The 24,896-nt window shown below is 43.6% G+C and overlaps 2 protein-coding genes and 1 long non-coding RNA gene across 7 annotated transcripts in view; 2 read left to right on the top strand and 1 right to left on the bottom strand.

Moving 5' to 3' along the window:
* Positions 1 to 10,683, top strand: part of vps13b (vacuolar protein sorting 13 homolog B) — a 317,427-nt gene extending 306,744 nt beyond the window's left edge. For all 5 annotated transcript variants that reach the window (XM_085178382.1, XM_085178384.1, XM_085178380.1 and 2 more), the window contains 9 exons: positions 225 to 383; positions 552 to 780; positions 2,482 to 2,658; positions 3,786 to 3,956; positions 6,409 to 6,585; positions 7,669 to 7,771; positions 9,161 to 9,329; positions 9,433 to 9,513; positions 9,744 to 10,683. In XM_085178382.1, coding sequence (XP_085034508.1) covers positions 225 to 383; positions 552 to 780; positions 2,482 to 2,658; positions 3,786 to 3,956; positions 6,409 to 6,585; positions 7,669 to 7,771; positions 9,161 to 9,329; positions 9,433 to 9,513; positions 9,744 to 9,992 — 1,515 coding nt within the window. In that variant the 3' untranslated portion in view covers positions 9,993 to 10,683. The remainder of the gene's footprint in view (positions 1 to 224; positions 384 to 551; positions 781 to 2,481; positions 2,659 to 3,785; positions 3,957 to 6,408; positions 6,586 to 7,668; positions 7,772 to 9,160; positions 9,330 to 9,432; positions 9,514 to 9,743) is intronic.
* On the top strand, positions 3,963 to 6,043 carry LOC146507695 (uncharacterized). The gene is made up of 2 exons (XR_014876988.1): positions 3,963 to 4,251; positions 4,316 to 6,043. It is a non-coding gene; the product is annotated as an uncharacterized LOC146507695 (long non-coding RNA).
* On the bottom strand, positions 10,276 to 24,725 carry rgs22 (regulator of G protein signaling 22). Its single transcript, XM_085178444.1, has 24 exons — positions 24,449 to 24,725; positions 24,331 to 24,359; positions 24,171 to 24,233; positions 23,908 to 24,090; positions 23,731 to 23,816; positions 22,807 to 22,922; positions 21,959 to 22,685; positions 21,691 to 21,852; positions 21,328 to 21,490; positions 20,439 to 20,561; positions 19,916 to 20,017; positions 19,349 to 19,401; positions 18,790 to 18,958; positions 18,206 to 18,298; positions 17,530 to 17,702; positions 17,269 to 17,431; positions 15,710 to 15,874; positions 13,802 to 13,873; positions 13,127 to 13,285; positions 12,537 to 12,716; positions 12,263 to 12,451; positions 11,969 to 12,193; positions 11,617 to 11,713; positions 10,276 to 11,076 (listed from the first exon to the last, which is right to left on the bottom strand). The coding sequence occupies exons 1-24, from the start codon at positions 24,468 to 24,470 to the stop codon at positions 10,919 to 10,921; spliced, it is 3,672 nt and encodes a 1,223-aa protein (XP_085034570.1). The 5' UTR covers positions 24,471 to 24,725; the 3' UTR covers positions 10,276 to 10,918.
* Positions 24,726 to 24,896: the final 171 nt, after the last annotated feature.

Raw genomic sequence — 24,896 nt, 5'->3', positions numbered from 1 at the left:
TTGATGTGCATTTTTGTTTGCTAACCGCACTCTCCCTTCCAACACATTGTCATAACTTACCTGACGTATGATTTAATTTTTACTGGAGGCAAAAAAAATCATGCTTAAAAGCATTTCAGCAGCTGTCACGGCGTGTAAGAGATCAGCATCTATATCCAAATGACTTTACTTTCTCTCAAACAATTGTGAAGAAGCCATTCTCAGAATAGGTTCTTTTTCTTCAGATCTCCTTCCAGCTCCAGCCTGCCAGAGTCTACCTCGAAGACACTTTTGTTTACTACATCAAGACTTTGTTCCACACCTACATCCCCACCCATGCTTTTGCCTCTGCAGAGACCCGGTGCAGCAAAGAACTTGGAGCAACCTCCACCCTCCCTGAGCAGGTGCGATATTCATGACACGATCGTTTTATTTCTGCTTTTAGTTGCTACATTCTGACAATCTTTATAACTACAATGGAACCTTATATTACTGACAGCATCCAACCTCATAATGATATGTGGAATATGTCTGAGAATTATTTCTTTTGATAACTGTGATGTGTGATCCAGGTTCTCCAGTCAGCGCAGGCATTGGTCCGCCCCGTGCAGCTGCAGAAGCTGACCATCCAACCTGTCAACCTGCTAGTTAGTATCCATGCCTCTCTGAAGCTGTACATTGCTTCAGACCACACTCCTCTGTCCTTCTCCCTCTTTGAGAGAGGGCCATTCTGCACTACAGCCAGACAGCTCGTCCATGCTCTGGCCATGCACTATGCTGCGGGAGCCCTCTTCCGAGCAGGTAGGTAGCAGACAGGACTAAGTTATAAAGCTTCTCTTACCCTCAAACACCTGTATTCGCACTAGATGATGCACTTTTTTCCTACATTCTCTTTATGATGGGCTTGGTGTCACAATTTGTGGTGTCGGTTGCCAAATGAAATGTGAATTCAGCATGAAGTAAGAAAATTCTGCCATTTCTTCTCAGCACAGCTACAGTTGATCTTTCCCCGGGGCTGCTGGAAAACTGTTGAGCTCCAGGAAGCAAAACCTGAATCACCAGTGTCCTGAGAACGACTTATGTTCTGTCATTGTCATTATTCAGTGGTGTATCATAAGTTTTGACCAATAACTCACGGTTCACACCCAGTTTGTTGGCAGTATGTTTTGGTTAATCCTTTAGCGGTCACCGTGTCTAAGGCTGACTTATCAGGCCCCGTAAGAGCTCCATACCTCTCTCCTGCGCTGTCCTCCTGTCTAGTCAAAGCCTCCACACATGGTCTGATTTAAGCCAGTCATTTCCACATCAGAAATCACCATTCTGGCCAGACGCTTCCTTCCCGCTGTCTCTCGTTAGAACCTTCATTTCTGCTCGTATTTCAACACGTCACCCTACCGCCTTCTCCTCTTCCTGAGTCATCATAAAGACCCGGGCTCCAGGAAACATTGCATTCTGGGACTGATTAACATGAGGATGTGCAGCGCTATGATCAGACATGCGCCCACATGTGTAAATCCGTGCACATACGAAGCCTTATGGACAATAAGGACCATCTTTGCATACACTCTAGCACGTGTGTGTTTAAAGGCATGACTCAGGCCTGTAAACATCAGCTCCTGTCAGGACTTTATGCTTTACCAAAACCACAACTGGGAAACCATATAAAGCCGAATCAACCACGAGGCCCCACTAGAGTAGGTTTCCTACCATTAGAGTCCATCATTCAAGTGCAAATTGACAGAGAATAAGAGCCGAGCGGGGCCCGGCGTCCTGAGAAATGACTATTTGATTTTTGTGATGGAGTTGTCAGTGCATAAATATCAATGAGCCGTGCCATCTGAAGGGGACTCTATGGTTTAATGAGAGAGGTGAGATAGTAGGAGGCTGTAAATCCTGTGCTGTGTCACACGTGTGATTTCATGCAAGAGTTTGCGTGCATGCGTGTGTGTCTCTGTGTGTGTGTTACTGAGATAAGAACTCTTAAAAATCTAATCATGATGTGAAATACTTTGTAAGTTACTCTGTGACTTGTTGTGATTGAGAGAGCCTCCCACTCTAAATTGCTTTTGGCAAACACAGGACACTTTATCCACAGAGCACGTGTGAAGAATGTTCCTCCTAAGAGCGAGTGTCTAAAATGTTTTTAATATCTGTTGAATACAAAACTTCTTTTAATTGTATCATACATGAAAATATAAAATATGTTCATTCTGAGTAATGAGACTCACTCCAAAAATAACACAGTTAAAGTTTAGTTTATTTAAGCGTTTGCTTTCAGTCCAGGCTTTTCTGCATGAAGGTGGTTTGTGACTGTTTGCTAAAATGTTTCATAGCCTTGAGGAAGTGGAGTTTTTGGGACTTCTCAGAATGCAGTTCAACGAGGATGACCCATGAGAATATGGATAAATATCCTGTTTTAGTTCAGATCATCACACATAGGATGCAGTGCTGTAGTGCTGCTCTACACAAATGTAACCATGCTGCACACTGTGTCTATCTCAGGCTGGGTTGTGGGGTCTCTGGAGATCCTGGGCAGTCCTGCCAGCTTGGTGCGGAGCATCGGTAACGGCGTATCCGACTTTTTCCGCCTCCCATATGAGGGTTTGACACGTGGGCCTGGAGCCTTTGTCAGTGGAGTGTCCAGAGGGACCACCTCCTTCGTCAAACATATTTCTAAAGGTAACATAAATGCTTAGTCTTTGTTCTACTTCTTTATTTTATTTGTGGACTCAAGGATGGAAGAGTTTCCATGTGAGTCTCACACAAGCCTTACAACACAACAAATATAGACTATAGAGCATCAGATTAAGTTATCTCATGGAGTTATGGCATTTCTCCCGTGTGATAAATGAAATGACTCAAATAACATTTACAAACACAAGTTGCACAAAATGATGTGTTTCACTTTTGTTTTGTGGCAGACATGGTTAAAAGCACAAGTCAACATTTAGTGTCCACCTCAACATTAAGCTGGGCAAACACTGCGATTTTTTTCAGTCGCGTTATTCAGCTTCTGCTCAAACTGCACGATTGACTCGCAGGGGTTAGAAGTTCGTCGGTCACAATCAGGGTCTCACACTATACGGCCCGATGCTCTGATGCGACCTGAGTGCTCACACTGTGCGTCCATAAAATTAAGGTTATAACGGAAATTCTGTCGCTCGCTCTCCCTCTCTGTCTTTCACTTACACAGACACGCACACACCACCATCAACTTTGCTAAATTGCTAATGAAAAACATTGATCAGGCAGCTGTGATTGAGCAGCAGTGTAGATCCAACTATTTTCACGGTTGTTGTGGTCGTGATAATTTTGTGAGGCCATATGGAAAAGGCTCGGATGAGCTTTCCAAGGTTCTACAAGTGCCTCCATCGCTTGTGTTCAGCTCACACGCTGCACTGCCGTGCTACTCTGTCTTTTTCACCGACATTTATGTGTTTGCGCGTGCGCAGTGTGAGCGGCTGCGGTGACACCCTCACGACGATTGATGATCGGGAGCTGGTCGTGAGGTGTTAATCGCTTCTCGTTACCCAACGTATACTACACGATCCAGGACGCACGATAAAAGCCAAAATTGGGCCGATCACCAAAACGGTCGCACGACTCAAATCGTCTCAAAATGGGCCAAAAATCGCACAGTGTGAGCCCAGCTTTAGTCAGTCTTCTCAGCAGATCAGTGTGAAGGGCACTTTTGGAAATCATGTGCTCATTTGAAGTTTTTAAATCTGTGATTTAATTCATAAAAGTACTTCTACCTTGCCACTAGAGACACTGAAAAAACATAAGAATGTCACATTTCTGTTCAGGCACCCTAACCTCCATCACCAACTTGGCCACAAGCCTGGCAAGGAACATGGACCGTCTGTCTCTGGATGAGGAGCACTACACCAGGCAGGAGGAGTGGAGACGGCAGCTGCCAGAGAGCCTCGGGGACGGACTGAGACAGGGACTGTCACGACTCGGCATTAGCTTGTTAGGTATATGAGAAGGAACACCAAACTTCAAACAACTCAGTTAGCTGTCTTATTAAGTAATAAATGAACCCCCAAAACATAGTTATGTTTGAAATGAGCAATATGTGTGTGTACAATCCATTCTCTTCCGCTTATCCTTGTCAGGTTAGCGCAGGGGGGTTGAGCTTATCCCAGCTGTCTTAGGGCGAGAGGCAGGGAACACCCTGGACAGGTCATCAGTCTGTTGCAGGGTTTAATTGGCAAACATAACCCGAGTAAATACAAAATTTAGTTTTTAAATGATGATTTCATTTATTAGGTGAAAAGGCCTCTGAGCCTACCCAGAACAACATCTAAAGAACTGCAGGCCTCACTTGCCTCAGTTAAGGTCAGAGTTCATTATTGAACAATAAGAAGTAGACTGGACAAAAACAGCATCTGTGGGAGATGCACACATTACATCTCAGACACCAACAGTCAAGCATGGTAGCGTAGAGTAATGGTCTGGGGCTGCTTTGCTGCTTCAGGACCTGGAGTGTCCTAGTCGAAGTGTGGACTGTTTATGCTCAGAGACCCTCCAATGTGTCTGAATTAAAAAAATTTCAAAGAAGTGTGAACCAGATTACAGCAATTTGAAAGACTCATTGCCAGTTATCACAAATGCTTGATTGCGGTTGTTGCTGCTACAACCACGTATTGGATTTAGGAGGCAATTAGTTTTTCACATAAGGTCAGGTCAGTTTGGATTGCTTCTTTCTCCTTAATATTTACTCTGGTTATCTTTGTCAAATATTAACATTTGTTTGATCTGAAACATTTTAGTGTGACAAAAAGATTTTATGGGGAAAAAAAGAAATCAAAAAGGGAGCCAAATACTTTCTTCTCACCACTGTTCATATGCCATAACACATTCTGCCTACGCACATTTCATCTGCGGCACCACTGGCACATTCTCAAAGAGGTGCTCACACTGTGGTGAGAGCTGTGACACAGAGTGGTGGAGACAGCACAGTAGGGACACAATAAACATTCAGAGGGCAATAAAACTCAAGTCTGTCTCAAATCAGACTCATATATGTATGATATACTGACTGGAACCAAACAGCTGCCCACATGTCTGCATCACAGTGGATGCACTGTAAATCTATCATAGCAGGGGTCTGCAACCTTTAACACCCAACGAGCCATTTGGACTCGGTTTCCACACAAAAGGAAACACTGGGAGCCGCAAATACTTTTTGACATCTAAAATGAAGATAACACTGTATATATTGTTTTTTACTTTTATGCTTTGTGTGAACAACTAAGGTGTGTTGCTTATGAAATCCATGAAGTGCTACAGAGAAAATTACATTTTATTTATGTAATTAACACATTTTGAACTCTTAAAGAAATATAACAAAAGGAAAGACAGCCAGCTGAACTAAAATGATCCAGCAAACAAAAACTGTTGTGAGTTGCCACCCTCATATCGCCTTTGGGCTTTTGGAGCCTTGACCTGACTTTTAAAAAATAATTGGGAAAAAAGCACTATGCTGCTGAAAAATGAAAATAGATATTTGCAAAATTCTGCCTAAATATGTATTTTACCAGGTTAATGTGTGTGGCGGTGCGTGGTCTGCAGCGCCGCTGCAGGGCAGGCGGACGCACCTGAGCGGCACCTGCAATCACGCCTCGCCGCCTTTACGTCTGTGCTCTCTCTGCTGTTGTGTTGGTGTGTGTCAGGCTGTGAACTGAAAAGCTACAGCCGGCTGAATGCGTACAGCTACCGTGTGTGAAAAGTGGTCAATAAAGAAATGCTGAAAAGCGTGTTCATGCAAACATCGTCGGGTCTGCCGTGATATGTTTACACTGGGACTTCTGCTCCTGAACCTCTGCGCACAGCGTCTGCAAATCGGGGCTGTACGAAGTCACTTTCATCTTTACGCAGGACTGTAAGCTGTCATCTGTGAGGCGTGAGCGGTGTTTGTTTTTAACATAGTTCACAGTGGAGAACAGCTGCTGACATAATGTGGATCCCAAGATCCATAACTGGCTTACCTGGGGTTGAAAGTCTCGATAAATGCACGGCGTTTCTGCGGGTACACCGGCTTCCGCGAGTGTGACGCTTATTTTGAGCGATGAAAAAATAAAATATAATTTTATTTTTATATTTATTTAGGCCCTATCACAATAATCTTCCAATTTAGAAGTACAAGTTAAAAAAAAAGAACTAACATAATCAAAATACACTTCAGCTAAATACTTCTAATTTATTTTCCCAAACCACACGGAGCCGCACTATGAGGACTAAAGAGCCGCAGGTTGCCGACCCCCGATCTATAGGTTAAAAGCATGTCTGAATACCTGTGTGATTTCTATTTACTGGTTTAATACCAATTTATCAATAATCTAGAGAGGTGTTTTGAAGTCACTGAGCGCTTTGTATTTTGTTAAAGTTTTCTTTAACTTTTTACTTTTTCATTTTCTCTGTCAGGAGCAATAGCCGGCATCGTGGACCAGCCCATGCAGAACTTCCAAAGGAACTGGGAGATGCAGAGCTCAGCTGGTAGCAAAGCCAAAGGGGTGATTTCTGGAGTGGGGAAAGGCATCGTGGGGGTTTTTACCAAGCCCATTGGAGGAGCAGCAGAACTGGTTTCCCAGACTGGATACGGTAACTTCAGCACGGTCAAAGATAACAGCATTCGTAATAAATTCATGAATGTTTCCTTATTTTGTTTCTGAAGACCAGCCAATGATTTAAGAACTTTTTGGACAGAAAAAGTTGATAGCTTTATTTACAAATGGATTTGTCAGCCCATCATGTCCTGCAGTGAGCTCTTTGATCTATTGAGATATAACTAGCACAGACTGTGTGTTAAGTCTTTCTTCCAAGGAGCTCTCAGCAACAATGAACACATGTGTGGATTAGAGTTAGTTTGTCAGAGCATGGACGATCTCGCTCCTCTCAGCTTCAGGCAGGAGCTAAGGGTTAAAAGCCAGGAACCAGAAGAGAGCGGCTGAAACACACACAGTGCAGGCCTGCCTACACATGCTACTACTTCTACATACAGCCAGTTTAATCCTGTGTTTGTTTTTTATATTGGAGATAGAAGATTGAGGTGTGTGCTGGCAGTTTTTGGCTACAGCACATAAACTGCCAATAAGATGAGGAGCTCCATAAAAGAGCGCTACCTCACCGGGGCCTGGCTCTGATCTACCTGAAACCTCTGAGCTCCGCACACACACAAACTTAATCATCAGCAGAAAGACACACACACACACTAGCATACCCACTGGCACTCGCTCCAACAATATATTCAGTAAAAAAAAATCCAATCATCTGGTTACACATGCAGATCAAGTTCACTGATTTGTGCTCTGTTATGAATCACATGGATCCACAAACACCCACTCAGAGCTGCGCAGCATTGCCGAGTACCACTGCAGTGACATCATTAATGGAGCTCATTGGATTCTTTATTGCTTTGTTTTAACTACTTGATGACTTCACTGGTTCGCTGCTGCCATCGCTCTGCTGACAGCTAGAGAGGGTTGAAAGAAAACTGACCACACGCACTGGGGTTATGAACTCACACTGGCATAAATACGCACACACACACACACATGCACGCACGCACGCAAAATCATCCTAATCAGTGTTTGTTTTTACCAGTATATGAAACACAGACGCAGAGCATGTGTATAATCCACAGTTCTGTCAAAACTCAGCTGTCAACTGTCCTGATTTCTGCAGGGATCCTTCATGGAGCAGGACTGTGGCAGCTTCCCAAACAGCTCTACCTGCCTACAGAAGAAAAGTCTGCTCTAGCCCCAAACAGCCATCTTAAATATGTCTGGTATGACCTGCAGCCGCTCTTTATTCCCGCCAACTCCTCCTTTACCTTTGCCCAGCTCTTCTTCAAAAGTGGGACATGTGTTCTCGCCTCTGCTTCTTTGCTTTTGTTGGATTCTCACCAGGATCTGCTGTTCTTTTCCTCCCCATTACCTCTCATCATTTTGCTGTTTTGTTTAAAAAAAGAAAGAAAAAAAAACCTTGGAGAGTTCATTACCTCCCCCCCCACCCCCCCTCCAAACAAGCCTGCAAAGATGTTTGACCTTGATCCCACACATGGTAGCCAGCTTGCCCTCCCTTGTTCTCATCGAGCCATGTTAAAAGGTTTTTATAAGCACTCTGCCAAAGCCGCCAGCTAGAAATTGTTCTTGTTGTTTAACTCTGAGTCTATCCAGAAATGTTTCCCAGTACCTTCACATGGAGGGAGAACACCTTTCTTTGCATGCCTGAGTAGTTTGGAGAGACTCGGTTTACAAAGGTTGCATGTGCTTGCCAAGCAGGTTACCTTTGGCTCCGAGGAGCTGTATATACAGCGTCAGATCTCAGTGTTTCAAAGATTCCAGTATGTTCTCACTGGAACTCTTAATGTAATCATAAAGATTTATGAGAGGCCTGTGTATCCAGGAGGTTATCGGGAGCTGCAGAAAAAGCATTTATGGCATTTTCTGAAGAATTATTCTCATTTAGTTTGGTTTCCATAGCTATCAAACATTTGCTTGTAATAGCAGTCAGCGTCGACTGTCATCTGCCTTCAGGAAGAATTCCAAATTTGAAATTCCACTTGAGTTTTCATCACTCGAGGGCCTTTTTTGTGCTAATGTTAGAGGAAGATTAAAGAAATCTATATTTTGATATAAAATACACAAATGTTGAGATAATGCTCCCCTGTGTTGCAGAGAAGTCAAACTGGTTTCCATCAGGCGTCCATCAATTATTTTTACTACAACAGGTAGCCCAGACACTTGAGGGGTCAGACTGTTTGAGCAAAGTAACACTGAGCAGACCCAAACTGTCCCTACTGTGTTTGCCTCAACATCTGCTCCGCAATCCGAACACCTGCCTTCCAAAGTAAACACGCTGTCAGAGAAACATGACTGAACACTTCAGTTCCTGCTCACATATTTCCCCGTTGAGTATGTGTGTAATAGGAACCACACTGAGAACAAGCAGAGATGTAAATTACAGGATGTACGCAGACACATTTGGTCTCGTGTTTATAGACAAAGTGTATATCTGATGTTAGCAGGCTGAATGGAGGCTTTCATTGTGCGTGTGTACATGTACACAAATGTCATGCAGGAGGAGTTGTGTCTATAGTTCTAAATTATAGGGTAACATAAAGATCCCAGCTGGTTTCATAGCGTCTACTCGTCCCTGCTTTCTCTGACTGCAGGAAAATGCTGCAGTCTCTGGGGCGTCCAGAGCTCCACATGTCCCTGGATGTGACCATCGTAAGCGGGTCAGGTCAGGAGCACGCCGGCTGTCTGCTGCTCACGTCTGAGGTGCTCTTTGTCGTCAGCCTCAGCGAGGACACCCAGCAGCAGGCCTTTCCCATCACAGAGGTAACTCACAAAGAATTAAAGAGTCTGATGACATTTCTCAGAGAACAACTCGTGGGCCTTTTATAGATAATGACGTGAATGTTAAACCACTTGCCGCCTCCAGGTGGAGTGTCAGCAGGAACCAGGACAGCAGGGCGAGCTCACACTCACGTTACAGCAGCAGACAGTTACTAGTGATGCTGAGGTGAGGCTGTAAAAGTAATGAAGCTGTGCAGCGATCACACAGTCGGAGTCAGAGTCTCTAACTCCTGCACTGATGTTAATGGCATCACGTGCCGCAGTTAATTAAGACCAGACTAATTTCTTCCAGCAGTGTGCACAAGCATTCCTAAACCTTGATGTATGATTTAGTTAGCTCTGCTGCAGCTGGCAGGTGCAGCAGCAGTGTAACCGTGTGTGTGTTCTCTCTGTCAGGGCGACGGTGTTCGTGAGCGTCTGTCCGAGCAGCAGTATCGGAGGCTGGTGGATTACGTGATGCGTGCCTCTCAGTTTCTTTCCCCCTCTGCAGCTTCCCTCCAGCTGCAGCCCCCAGTGACGCTCACAGAGCCCCCGCCCTCGGTCACCAAGTGTTATCGCTACCTGGTGGACCCCGCCTTTGCAAAAGTGTTTGTCAGCAAGTTCACCACGGTGAAGAACAAAGCCTTACGCATTGGATTCCACTGATTCGTGAAAACTCACGTGTGGCTTTCAGCTTCAGAAACAATTTTTCCAATTTAATGTAAAATGTGAAAAAAACAAGTATCTTGTACTTTGACTCTTCTCATTTATGCAAAACATTTTGTTGTAAAAACGAGGGGGGTTTATATCTAGATGTGTTCACCTGGTCGACCATGCCTTAGACGCGTCTAGAATTCCTAGAAATTGCCTTTGAAAGATATTTTCTGATAAAGAAAAATCACCACATAGTCACAAAGAACATTAGCGGGATCAGTTTTAATTGTGGAAAAACATTTCAGTGGACACTAAATCCAATCAGAGCTCTGTCGCCGTTACAGATACAAATGTGCAGGCCGCAGCAGTCGGAGCCTTTCCTAACTAACCCATCTGGAAGAGTTCACTCTGCACGAGCAGCTCTGTGTGTTTACATTCTGCTTATGAGTCGGTGTCTCATGCCAATGTGAAGTGCAATATTATATATCTGTTGATGGATGTTCGATGCTAAACCAAAATGTTTTTTAAAGATGATAATGTAACACTTGTTTGACAGTAACACTGTTTTCTTTGTCGATGCCAATCCCTCACGATGCAAACATGTTAATGTTGCCTTTTGTATTGTTTCACCACTGAGCTCTATGGAAGATTTAAATCTATAATATATTAATGGAGAAACCTTTTATTAAACAAATGAAATTATCTCAAGTGTCAGAGATTTGCGTTTCACAGCGTGGTGTTTGTCACACACTCTGACATACATCAGTAGCCTCTGAGCTCTCGGTTTTCAGCGCTGGCGCTCCAATGACGGCGTCGGTCACCTTCCCCTGTTAAAGTCACGCTGCACGGAGTCACTCCTCACACTCTGGTTTCACTTCAGGCTCTAACACCTCCTGCAGTTTAAAAAAAATAATAAAATAAAGCCCAGCCTGTCCTGTCTAAGACAAAACGGCTGCTGAGAGAGTGTTTCTACAACTTGTCCACTCACGGTTGTATCTGTTACACTGTTTGCTGTTTGTTCTGGAGGAGCGCTGTGAGGGCTGCCGGTAGCTCTGCTCGCTGCTCGCTGACTTAATGCTACGGTTAGGAGAGGACTCTGGCAGGGGGAGGAAGACGCGGTAAACACAGCAGTCATTAAGAATAAGAAGGGCTATTTATCTGTTAAAGACATTGTGTTTAGCGCTCGTGTGTCACATGTGTGGCTGCCGCACACATCAGTGATGATCTCCATCTGTGATCCTAACAGCATCGCTCCTCTATACCATCCCATTAAAACACCATTTGCACTATGCTTCATTTCCATGTATCCTCATTCATTATGGCCTGGAACTGACTCGTTCACAGAACATTGATAATTAATGGATGGGCTGAAGTGGCTGTTTTGGCTGAACTTTTGCCCAATGAGACAGTTCAGACATGTGGAGCAGGTCAGTTTGACAGTACTTTGGCTTCAACTGCTGCGTAATATCAAAGCCTTGGAAAATGTAGCCTGGATTTTACTGTGGGAAAAAGGCAAAATGTCATTTCATTGTTATGGTTTCCTGCATTTAATCTGGATAGTAGCAGTCAAAAACCGTGGATATGGAAGCCTAGCTGAGCTCAGAGGAAAAAGCGGTGTGTGTGTGTGTGCGAGTACCTGAGGCCGTGGAGAAGGTGGTTTCCAGCTGACTCCGTCTCAGCAGCACCTCCTCTCTTTTCAGACCTGCCATATACTTGGAGTAGGACCACGACAGCTGAAGACAAATGCCCAGAAATCAAGTTGCATCAAACGTGATTAGAAAAACGGTTCAATTAGAGCATCGAGTTTCTCCGTTATGGTCTGTGGTCGAGACTGACGAGGCCTTGTTTGGACTTTGTGTTGTCAGGGAGTTTTATTTTAGCATCTTGTGCTCCCACATAGAAAGATATTGTTGATTTTGGTTTAAATTCATTTTTCTGAAACACATTTTCAGCTTTACCCGCACGACAAACACATGGCAGCTCCTCACCGTCTGTGTGGGTGTGAACAACACTCTGCTCCGTGTGCTGGACTGCTTTTTCTCACTTCTTTCTTCTGGTTCATTTGCTTCATCTTGATCATCATCATCCCCCTCCTCCTCCTCATCATCATCATCCCCCTCCTCCTCCTCATCATCATCATCCCCCTCCTCCTCATCATCTTCATCATCCTCATCCTCTTCTTTAACTCTGGTCTCTTGACTCTCCATGTCTTCCTGAACAAAGAGTTAGATTTTTGATTAAGTTTTTTTTTCCTGTCACAGATTTTTATGTCGTTTCCTCACCTGGGCTCTCCTCCTTCCTTTGTTTTTCTCTTCCTCCTCCTCTTCCTCCCTCCTTCTCTGTCTCCTTACTCTGGCTCTGTGCTTGACTCGTTTCTCCTGCAGCAGAGGAATAAGTTGCTCCTCTTGGATGCTGCTGATAAGCTCCTGAAACTCAGGCCAAAGCTTCAGTAATTCATCAAACACTGACATCTACGGGCAGAGAAGAATAGCTTGAAGCACACATACAAGAGAAAAAAGTCTGTAAATGTTCGACCCGCACATGCGACCCGAGTACCTGAGCCTCTCGAAAGATGTAAGGGCCCAGCTCGTGGCGTTTCTCCAGAATGTGCTGAGCCTGTTGGGGAGGAATGTCTATCTGCAGGGCCGGCGGCATGGAAGAGTTGATGAAACAGCTGATGATTGTGGAGACTTTTTGCTGGATGGTGGCATCATCACTGTGGGAATGACAGAGGTCCTGCATTCAAAAGCAAAGAGGGAAAAGGAGAAATGAAAAGTAACGTGGGAACAATTCTGTGTTCCCACTGTTCCACAAATGTTTGCAATCATTGAGGAATTTTTGTACCGAGATAGGAAAACTAGGGCTTTTTTTTTCCATATTCAAACTGCACATCAAGCATTTCTTACATTATTTTTGACTTGCTTTTAAAATTGGACTCACAAATCATAGATATTGGCTCAGCTATACAGTAACACAGTAGGTTTGGCTAATAAAGACTTCTAAGCAGAGGCAGGGCAAAGTGTTCATTTAGAAACAGCAGTCAAATTTTAACAGACATTTCAAAGGCTGGTTCTGGTTTACAGCTGAGGGAGACAGGACAAGACTGAGAAAGCATTTGTTCTTATAGATATTACAAGATATTTTACCTTGTACCTCTGCACCTCTAACCAAAAGAGCACATCATTCTCCAGGAAGCCTCCCTTCGAGTAGACAAAGTCCTGGAACTGCTGGCAGGTGACAGGGTTGAGCAGGATTTGTCGGAACAGCAGGATCTCTTTGGTGGAACTCATCCACAAGCCCTCGGCCTGCAGGGACACATGATTCTTTGGGTTATCTGTGACACGCCGTCCGCCATCACCTACCCCGATACAGTACAGTGTTCTCCTGTACAGCGGCTGACCTCTGAGTTCCACTCTTAGCTCACAGATACTGAGATAATGATACTCGTTATTTGCCAGTGATGACATCATGATCATAAACGTGATGGTCACAATCATGTATGAAAACGTCTTCCTGTAATCATCCTGCTCCTAATGTGAAATGTACATGTTTTATATCTGTGTCCTGCGATGAGAGGACGGGAACGGAGCTGTGTGGAAATCACTCCAAAAACTATTAAAGGAAGGTTAGTAATGATGCTTTAATCTTATTTATTCTGGATCCAATTTGAGAAAACTAACCCCAAGGCCAAAATGGTGTCTGACAAAGCCAGTGCTTAAAGCCAAGTCGTGAACTAAATCGCACATGCTTTCAGGCCAGGAAATGCCTTATTTTTATCCATTTAAAAAATATCCAGCTTCCCCTGGAGGATTTCTCCTTACCTTCCAGGCTTCTTTTCTTGCTCTGCGTTGACGGTGGACGTGCTGTGAGAGCCTGCCCGCCGCCTCTTGTGGCTGCCACACACACACAAACACAAACACGTGCAAACAGGTCAAACGTCAGAAAGGGAGTGTAACTAGACTGCTCCCTGTTGCTGGCTGTAACCAAAGCTCTGCCTGCACTTCTTTTTCTTTTTTTTAGACCTTTAACCTGCCCCACGTCTGCATTTCCTTCTATCTCCTCCTAGCGAGCTCTTTAGTTCCCTGATGTCATCCGTCTCAGACGACCTCGCCGTCTTCCTCGTCACCTCTTAACCAGCTTTTCCACCTTCCGCTCGTCTCCTCCTGCACGGTGTAATGCTAACCTGTGTCTGCCTCTCATTACCTAATGAGAGGATCAGTGTGACTAAACTTGATAACATAATGAAGCAGAATCCCAGGTTTATGGGTTTCCACCTGATGAGGCAACCTGAGAGAGTGACTGCAGGGTAATTGCGCATAATGGTTGCTCGCATAACATTAATGTGTGCCTGACTTGTTATATCAGTTTGCTCTCAGCACTATTACACTCCAGGAATCAAACACGTGCACGTGGTACAGCTGAAGCAGAAGATCAAAGGGGGTCGAAATCACTTCTACTCTTTATAATCATTCAGTGTCTTAAATCTCCTGACCTTAGTTAAAGAGGCTTCTCTGCAGCATCGTTAATCTCAGTGTGCTCTGCTGACTTTGGTGACATCATGAAAGCGTATTAGAAGGCTGGATGTGTGCAAATAAACACAAGACAACTAGGAAATGTTGTAAGCTTTGCAATAAGTGATATTACAACAAATATTCAGTTCTCAAGTGTAGGCTTCAGGAGAACAGTTTGCATTTACTTTACGACAGATATTATATAACATGACGGAGTTTATGTACAACTAGACTCTCATTAGTTGCACAGCATGTCTTTTATCCAGTCTTCCTTCTCTCACCCCAACCGGGGTGAGAGAAGGGAGGGGCAGCAGATGGCCGCCCCTCCCTGAGCCTGGTTCTGCCGGAGGTTTCTTCCTGTTAAAAGGGAGTTTTTCCTTCCCACTGTCGCCAAGGTGCTTGCTCATAGGGGGTCATATGATTGTTGGGTTTTTCTCTGTATCATGAAGCGCCTTGAGGCGACTTTTGTTGTGATTTGGTGCTATATAAATAAAATTGAATTGAATTGAATTCATTAGGCTTGAGATCTCTTTAAGAGAATTTTCCAGGTGTTTTACTCGAAACTACAAATATCAACATGCTGAGGTCGCTGAAGTCCAAAGGTTACTTCCCTATGGAATGTCTTTACAGCCGATCCAGTATTCAAACTTTGTCCTGCTGTTCAGGGAATCACCAAAATCTGTATACTTTACTCTGGAGATTATTTTGTATTAAAGGCACTTAAAGTTTAAAACCTTTTTAAAGTTATCAGCAGCACGTGCACAAACTGCCATGACTGTGCAGTTTGCTGAATAGATGGCAGGTGAAGCTGAGCGACAAACAGGCCATGCTTTTGTAAAATACCTATTTTTACTACAACACGTACCAGGAATGAATGTAACCTTTAACTACATCATTAAGAACATGTTCTGTTACAACAGCAGCCTGAGAAAGGCAAAAAGGAAAAGAAATAGGGCTAAAAATATCTTTCAAATGCCTTCAGAGGTCACAGCAGCCAACCTGAGAAATTCCAGTTAGAATAGAAAAATATGTCCTTAGCTTATGATTGATGTAATCACAGTACTTAACTTTCGCCCTTGCACTCCCAGTGTGTATAAATTCCACTGTTACTAACCATTGTTTTTCTCAAGTAATGGACCTTCAGTATAACCTGCATGAGTCAAATAGCTGATGATTCACTGGCGTCTTTTGTAAGGGAAAGTGTGAGAGTATGTCCACCTCTGGTCTGCGTTTCTGCTGTTCGATGAACTCTGTTGTGGACAGAAACAGAGGCAGCCATGTTTTCTCGATGTGATTCCTCACGACGTCCTGGATCTCCACGACGACTGGGTTTGAGAGGTGCTCCAACTTCAGACGCTCAATTCCACCTGCCAAATGCAAAATCTGCACACAGACACACAGGAAAGAACACGAGGGAGTGCACGTGTTTGAAGCAGACTGAACGGACACGTCTATAGATTTCTATACGAGGAACACATGACGGCCGAGGTGGACGGGAGAAAGAAAAACTGCCCACAGTGGGAAACCCCACTGACAGCGCCTCTCCTTTCTGCTTCCTGCTGTGCTCTTCTTCATTCCCACAAACCCACTGCTCTCTTCATCTCCCCTCTTTCTGCTTTCTGTCTTCATGCATCGATTTGGCCGTGTCTCTCTTTTTATATCTCCTTTATAGTTTCTCTCATCTCATTCTGCACGCACACAGGCCCGCGTGCACGCATACACTCGCTTCAGAAATGAGAACCAGTCATGGCACCGCGGTGAGAGTGAGCAGATGAAAGGGGGCCAATCTGTGACTGGATGACTGAGTGACTGAAGAATGAAGGGCCAAAGCAGTAAAGCTGTCAGTCTCTCTACATTGCTCACGCAGACAAGAACCAACACTGAGATGCAAGAACGGCAGCCAGGCCCGATCCTTCCACTGGAATTGGCTTTCTAATTCAAATCCTCAGTTCAAATATTTATTCTGATGGTATTTATGAGATGAGGATGACAAGTGACTAAAGAAAAAAATCAGACAAAAGATTCATGCCAACAAGTGCGCTGCATGCCTATCTGAACCCAAGAACAACATTAGACTATTGTTTAACTGCAACCGCTGTATGTATGCAGCAACCCAGGGATGAGACAAATGAATAGAAAAAAGATAAAATAGTGGCAAAGATATCTAACTTCAACCTTTTTGCGTGGCAGTTTTCACTGCGTCCTGTAACACGTAAGAAAAACAAGCATCACTGTGGGCCCAAAGAGAAAACCACGCCAACCGCTGCATGTCCCATCTACTCATCCTGACTCTACGCACCGCACCCTCGTGGAGTAATCTTAGAACCCAGAAACCTCATCTCCCACTATAAACGTCAGGACAGATTTCATCCTACTGTCCTCGTTGCTGGAGCTGATCATCTCTGTCTTCTTGGATCCAAAACATTCTCCTCTTCTTCTCCTTTTAATTCCAACCATGTTCTCTCATCTCCCGCTCGCTGCCAACACCCCGCTGTCAGAGCTGTCAGCGTCAAGTCTGCAGGAGTCCCGAGGAGGGAGATGGGGGAATTGTGTGAGAGCTGCAGCAGCCTCTGCTTATCAAATCTGGATGCTGATCCTCAGCTGGAGCTCAAATCCCATCTTGGAATAGTCATGTCACGGGCGGCCTGTTCCTACTTCCTCTGTCTCTGTGAGGCTTTCCCAGGAAGATAACAATAACTCATATTCTTTGGAGTTGCTACTGAGCCAACATGGGTACGTTTAACATGGTTTTAAAATATTTAGATGGGCTGACTTACATCATTCTGTTGTTCTGTCGTGGCAGGGCTGTCAGAGCCAAAGAAGTACTTCCTGTTGAGGTATCTGGCAGCAATCCATGCTGATCTCTCCTGCCTGATAGCCTTGTGCTGCCGAGGAGTCCTCCTATACTGCTCCAGATCCAGCCAGCACATCAGATGGATACTAAACAAAAGCAAATCCATTGGATGGTGTTTCCATATATATTTCATATTATAACTGTTTATGAATATTACAGGTAAAGTCTAAAATCTGCAGTTCACCTGGCGTTCTGATTTTGTAGGAAAGACATGAAGTGTCCGATCTCATGGCGGTGACGAAGTAAGGAGCCTAAACGGTAACCACGGTAATTTGGAGACACTTTGGACCAAGAGTCAGAAGTGTGTGTAGAAGGTGTAATAGATGAAGCAGATAGCATGGAGCTGCACTGCTCCCCCTGCTGGACAGATGCAGCGAGAGGAGAGGAAGATGGAAACAGTGAAGACAGACAGTGGGACGGATAGTGTCGAATCTAACTGACCACTTAAAGCACTTTAGACCACCAGACATTTTCACCCATTCACACAAAGATTCATCCAGCTGAAGGTCCAGTTTTAAAATGCAAGCTGAGGACAAATCCTCAGTAAAGTAAAGCTTTAAAGCTAAATGATGTTTCTCCTGCAAACCATGCTTCATCCTGCCTCCTGGATGTTCGAAAGTCACCCTAAAGACCATTTGTTATTTTTTTTTTTTTTACCAGCGGTATGACATCATTGCAAATAATGCATCTGTGCCAAGTAAAGCAGTCTCATAGCAGTAGATAATCAACATTGTTACTAGGCAATACATTTTCACATTTATGTTTACACAGCCGTTTCACGCTCGCAGGTGTGTTTACTGCCTAATAACTCTCAGTGCGAGCATTTTATAGATCTTATTACTGCTGGATGCTGATCTGACCTGCTCCAGTGGCAGCTGTGATTCCTCGTACAGGCTGCGCAGTTCTCTGTACTCCCAGCTGTCAATGGAGCGCGCCTCCTCCTGCACAGCTACCTACACACACACACATACACACAAAAACTAAGCATTAAATATTTTCATGACTGATTTATCATTTAAATCATTTTTACAGTCAGAAACATCTGAGTGTCCATATTTCAAGGCTCTGAAATGTGAGAATTCGCTGCATTTCTTCGTCTTTTATGCTTTTAAATTAAAGTGGACAGTGTGATGGACACTTTCTGAGTTGCAACTATCTAAATCCAATCCGCAAGGCTCTTTAGGAAACCTTACCCTCAAACTAACAAGCCTGATCAGTTTGATCTTTCTGGATTTCTAAACACAGCAACATAAACACTAGCGCACACATGGGAAAGTCACTTTCTTGCTTGTCAAAAGCCAGATGCTTATCCATGTTTAAAGCAATCTCTCCTTTAATTAGGCCTCAGTGTAATCAAACCTTCAGAAATACTCAAGGAAGCCTAGTTTCTCCACATAAACTGAAGTTTATGAAGCAGCGTGTGCTAATGCAGCGCTGCGGTTACCTGCTGGAAAGACTCTGTGTTCCTGTTGACCATCGTGGTCCACGCCTCCACCAGGATGTTCAGTGCGTGTTCCTCGACCCTGTCAAACAGCTCCTCAAACGGGGGCATCAGTCTGTCATACACCTCCCTTCTCAACTTCTCATCAACACCAAAGCGCCTCCTGGCAGAGCTGAAAAGATATGTGGAGTAAAGGAACTGAGGAGAAGAGAGGAGAGGAGACAAGAGGCGAGGAAAGAAGGAGTCATAAAACTGTATTAAGGTCAGAAACGTTTCTCTTCACCACCGCTGCGCTCTCTCGCACACAGTCTTCACTATCGCTCATCACTGCTGCCCTCACACCACATAAATGTCAGTCAGTGACCCCGCTTGGCCTCAGAATTATGGAAAGATCATCTAAATGTCACTGCTCTGGTGAACTAAAGGTTAACTGAAGGAAAATAGGTTTCACTGTGAGGTATTCTGGACCAGAACTGCCTGCTTTCCTCCCTGGGCCAGCTGCAGTCAGGCCCGGTGGTTCTGGGTGACTGGACTGGCGCAAAGCTGGGGGGGTCTGACTCACTTGTTTTTATGGGAGTTTAAATCTCTGCGCTTAGTGTGAGGGGGTGAAGAGGGCTGAAAGAGAAGCAGAGAGGAGTGGCAAGCTAACAGATCACGTACACAAAGGCAGGTGTGTGTGTTTGTGTGTGTGCGTGTGTGCGTGCGTGTGTGTGTGCGTGCGTGCGTGCGTGCGTGCGTATGCGTAAAAGGGAGAATAATAGAAAATCTAATACACAACCTCTGTTTTATTGCCTTTTAACTACTGGCTGCTTATTTAAGACATCTGATCTCCTCAGCTTTACCTTATTATAACTGGTGATTTTTTCCTGGCATCCTCTCTAATTGAGCTCTCTTTATCTCTCTCAATATTTTATTATTCTTTTATTAGCGGCATATAACCAAATACACCTAAATATACAGACCCAAGATTTCATATTTCATGCAAAAACACTGCATGTGCTTCTTGTTTGCTGCAGTAACTGTGCTAAAAAGCCAACATTAGCATCAAACTGAATGAATTAGTGTCATATCTTTGTGTGGTGCATACACACCGACAGTGATAACAGCTTGTGTGTTTGCGTGTGCTGACCTGTGCCTCTCTCTGCACTCTGTAAGGGTCCAGACCATCCTGGTAGAAGAGCTTACGGTAATACTGCAGGTCAGTCCAGAAGTAAAGTGCATTCACCCACAGCTGGGACAGGAAAACAGCGTTGAACACGTCAAAAACGCTGTCAGCTGAGTTATATTTATGTATCTTCAATCCATTAATGTGAATTTATAACGGTTAGAGCACAAGTTAGTGGTTGGGTCAAGCTTTAAAAAGAAACAGTTTCCATACATGAGCGCAGATTCTTAATCTATGTGGCACAGGGTAAAACATAAGCTACACATAATTGTATAAAGGAGAATGACAGCAAAGCATTTCACAAACAAAAAGCACAAAGCAACCTGCCATCATCTACAGCAGCACAGCACTGTGGAGAATTGCAAACAATAGTCTTAGCTGCTCAGCTGAAGAAACTCTTTGGCACCACTTTTAAATTACCTCGAGCTTCTTTTTTTCTGCCTTGTGTTCTCTAAAACAGCTCGTTAACATCTGCAGCTGTTTGTACCTGGTTTCCAGCTTGTTCGCAGAAGTGTGTGAAGTATGAACCAGCACGAGACTCAGCACAAAGAGCCTGCAGCATCTTTTCCATCATTGTGCTGCACTGTAGTCGACTTCTGCTGGACATCACCTGATGAAATACAATACAAAAACCTTGAGGCGACATTTGTTGTGATTTGGCGCTATATAAATAAAATTGAATTGAATTAAATTGAATTGAAACTTTAAATGCAATATAGCGTTTATATAAAATAACTGGGTAAAGCTGGAGTGAAAACTAGTTGATTTTCATTTGTTTTGGCTTTAAAATTATTTTCCCACAGTACATTGTTTAGTCACTACAAAAATCTATCAAAAGAGGTGAATCCTTAGCGTGCAAATACACAGCTTGAATAGTTTTCCCGTTTGTCTCTGTTTTGTATGTTTTTAGACTGGAAAAGATGTTTGATAAATCACTTCCTGCAGTGGTTCACAAACCAGGAGATGGCAGTGGGAGAGGAGCCCAGCAGGGTGTAGAGTGCATGCAGGAGGAGGATGGATGACTAGAGGAAGAAACTACCAAGTTGTACAATTTATACAAGTATAAAAAAGAGCTGGCTGATACTCTCATGTTCATTTTTATTTCACTAAAATCTATCTTTTAATCCTTTTTTACTGCTGACTGATAAAAACTCTGGATTGTTTTTCAGCTCCCAAAGAGGGACACAGCCACAAAGCTAACTGTGATAGCATATTGCTGTGCAGTTGAATGATTATCCCACATTTTCAAGCAGAGCCAAAATAAAGCTCTCTATGTGTTTGGGTTTCACTATTGTTGCTTCATGATGCTTTTGTGGGCTTGATTTCCTGCCATGAAGCTTATAAGCACATAGTAATATATATCTCAATACACCTGCCTGTGTACGGACAGTATGGGAAGACTGGGGCGAGCAGGTGTCAGTTCGTAAGAGCCTGTGTGAGCCCAAAGAAGAGCTGTAACACCACCCTGTCCTCAGCTCCACATCAGAGGAGTTACTATGGTCTTCCTGATGGCACAGAGATGTCCAGAACCGAGGAACCCTGCAGAAAAGAGAGGGAGAAGATTTAGACACGTGCAAAATTATAACATATGAAATCCCAGTTTATACAGAACACAATCAATAATTATACAAGACAACAAAATAATAAATGTAATACAGGAGTAAATGTAAAGGTCATTTTTATGGATGCGTTCTAGACACAGTCACTGACATTTAGAAGATAAACACTGCAAATCTCACCAGTAGTGGAGCAGAGGCTCAGTGAGGCAGGTCTGAACTGAGCGCAGTTTGTCCTCTGTCCAGCAGGGGGAGGTAGTGAGTCCCAGTCTGGAGAGCAGCTCCGTGTTCAGACTGAACTGACTGCTGCTCAGCAGGTAGCAGCTTCTCATGAGAACCAAATACCTGAAACAATACCGCATTGAATATTGATTTCACTTAACAAAAGACAATAAATTCTGCTTGAATATTTAGAACTTTTCGAGCTGCAGAATAAGACAGGTGTGTTTACCTGTGCTTCCGCTCTTTGTCCTGTGTAGCCTTCAGTCTCTCTATATCCATCCAGAGATTAAGGAGCTTCTCTCCTGACGTTCCTTGTAAAAACTCCCTAAACTTATCCAAGCTTCCATAGAAACCTGTATCATTGCAACAAGTATAAAGGACATCTTCCTGGTTTGTGGCTCTGCTCCCCTCTTCCTGATCCTTCTTATCCCATCCACACCCCCTCTTGCCACGTTGACTTCTCTCTTTCTCCCCCTCCAGTCTTCCTCTGTTGAGATGTCGGTTAAGGTCACATTTACAGGATCTGTCTGTGCTGCTACAGTTTTCCTGATCTCCTGACTTGCTGAAACACTCCCAAGTGTCTGCCTGGTTCGGACCATCCGTTACATTCATTGTGTCTTTAAGCACCTGTTCAGTCACTTGGACAGCCAGGTACTCCAAGTGTTGTTCGGGAGAATGAGATGCCAGGCTACTGATCTCTTTTAGGTGTTTCTCTTTACTAACAGATGATAGCCCAGAGCTGACACCCAGCTCTGTTTGTGAGCTCTTAAGTTCCTGAGGTTCCCCACTTTGAAGGTGAGCAGAGGAGAAACCTGATGAGGACAAAGGGGGGAAGGAACACAGGCTTTCTGGCTCAGACCAGCTGGAGTAACATCTGGTTGAGTCACTGCTTTTTGGAATAAGTTGTTCCTTTTGCAGAGATGTTAGACATGTAAGACTGTGTGTGCTCATAAACCCTGAGGTGTGAGGAAATAAAAACATGGGACACACATAGTTCTTATTTTTATACTCACAGGATACATACACATTTTTGTTTTGCTGCACTGCAGGACAAGACATTTACTACATTATTATTACCCGTGTTTAATTTTAAGGAACGCAGTTGAGGGGCTGACAGGGTGGTCCGAACTGAACTGCTTTTCCTTCTGTGAATACACAAGTTTGGGTCCCGCTGAAGCAGAAGCTTGGCTAGTCTGGGGAAAATCACAGAGAGAGGAGGCACTGCCAGTTGGAAAATACACAAGCAAGATTTCTTAAAAACAATCTTTTTTTTTAATTCAATTGAATTCAGTTTTATTTGTATAGCCTAATTTACAACATCAGTTGTCTCAAGGCCCTTTTTATTGTAAGAAAAAGACCCTACAATAATACAGAGAAAACCCCACAATCAGACAACCCCTGATGAGAAAGTGCTTGGCAGCAGTAGAAAGGAAAAACTCCCTTACAACAGGTAAAAACCTCCAGGAAAAAAAACAGCCTCAGGGAGGCACAGTCATGTGCCACAACTGGTGAGGCAGAGAGACAAGACAAAAGATTCAAAAGAATGGCCTTTACATGGCTGCTGTTGTATTGCTGCTTCTATGTGCAGCCTATAAGTTAGCATGGATCTCTCTGCAGAGATTCTTGAAGCCTTTAGGCTTCTTAAAAGACGGAGAAGAGATTAGTCTCAGATCTGAAAGTAGCAATCTTAAATTGATACTTCTTTTAGAAGTTAAAACACTTTGTTATTACACTTCATGTAAGTCCAGTCAAAGATCACTGACAAAAAAGTTTAATGTGTAGTCTTTAAATTGCACTAAAAAGAGACCCAGACTTTACTTGTTCATCATAAAATAAGGAGACAGCAAAGTCTGCATTAAGGCATCTTAGCACACTGTCTGGATACTGCAAAGAAATCACATTTCATAGGTAAAGAGAAAATGTAGGTAAAAATTAGATGAAACTTGCCTGCAAAACAAATGCATTAAAACACATTTGTTTCAACAGGATTTAACACTTTACCTGTATTCATGATAACAATCACTTTGAAGGAAAAAGGGGAATCTTTCCTTTTTGATCCACTGCATTCCTTGCTCTCTGTCCAGGCACTGTGAATGTCAGGTACAAGTTCTTAAATCCAGTATAGAGATTTCTACCCCTCCATACAAACACACAAACATTTTGCTAGCAGCTACTTACACAGACAGTGTAATGATTGTCTATTGGGGGCATTTTGGTGAGCAGTGACGGGTCAACAGCAAGAAGCTGTGATTTTCTGTTGTAAAGAGCTGATCGGATTCTTGTGGAGACAAACGCTGCCGCTCTACTCGCCATCTCAAACAGCGCCGTCTCCCGGTTGTACCGCAAAGCCTCTGGGAAAGACTGGCAAAAACATGCGAAGGTCAGAAAAACTGCTTTGAGCCATGTCAAAGTTCTGCATATCTATGTCAGGCCTACATTACCGGCGCACTTAGGAAATCATTGAAGAAGTGAGCCAGTACATCATCAGAGGCCAGAGAGCTCTCCTGTGTGAAGATCAACATTAAAACGCTTAAAAAACAAACATTCTGTCCAAGCTGTAACAGACTGGGGAAAATATGAGGAATCTAAACTTTTACTCACAAAACTGTCCACAGTAAGGCGGAGAAACTCTTGCAAAGAGAAAGAAAAGCTCAAATTTCCAACACGCTAGTTGTAAAAACATAAGTAAACTGAGATGTGTTTAAAGTGCTGCTCTTACCTGTTGAAATTAATCCACACATGCTTTTCCTTAAAAATAAAAAGGGCAGACAGTACTTTTAGACGGGCTTACTCAGAAAGTCAAACTCAATAACTGAGTCCAGGTTGCTATGGAAGTGGACGCATTTTCAAAACACAGGGGGGCAGTAAAAGTTTAACCAGACAGGACAAGAGAAAATAACACAATTTAGAGTTTCTTCTTTAATATCCCAGGATCGACTTATTCGAGATAATTCAGAGATTACTTTAAAGTTCTAAGTATCTAAGATATGTATATATTGGGGGGAGTTTAAATGAAACTCCTTTCGCAGTGAAAGTGTCAAACCACTAGGTGGCACCAAAGACTGATTTGTACAGGTTACAGCGACATACACAATCCTCACAAATGAGACGCAGCACACGGGTAGGGAAAAAAAGGGTTTTACTATATATCAAGTTTATTTTAAAAC

This window comes from Neolamprologus multifasciatus, chromosome 11 (assembly GCF_963576455.1).
Source record: "Neolamprologus multifasciatus chromosome 11, fNeoMul1.2, whole genome shotgun sequence".
Lineage (NCBI taxonomy): Eukaryota > Metazoa > Chordata > Actinopteri > Cichliformes > Cichlidae > Neolamprologus > Neolamprologus multifasciatus.
Note: the sequence above shows the minus strand (reverse complement) of the source record. Positions and strands in the feature narration are given on the sequence as shown.

What these genes read in the sequence shown, in the direction of transcription:
- rgs22 (XM_085178444.1), bottom strand. Translation starts at nt 24,470, where the DNA reads ATGTGTGGATTAATTTCAACAG. An exon ending in GATTGTTATCATGAATACAG is followed by an intron (nt 22,923 to 23,730) that starts GTAAAGTGTTAA and finishes GATTTTCCCCAG; the next exon opens with ACTAGCCAAGCTTCTGCTTC. An exon ending in CAAGAAAAGAAGCCTGGAAG is followed by an intron (nt 13,286 to 13,801) that starts GTAAGGAGAAAT and finishes GTGTCCCTGCAG; the next exon opens with GCCGAGGGCTTGTGGATGAG.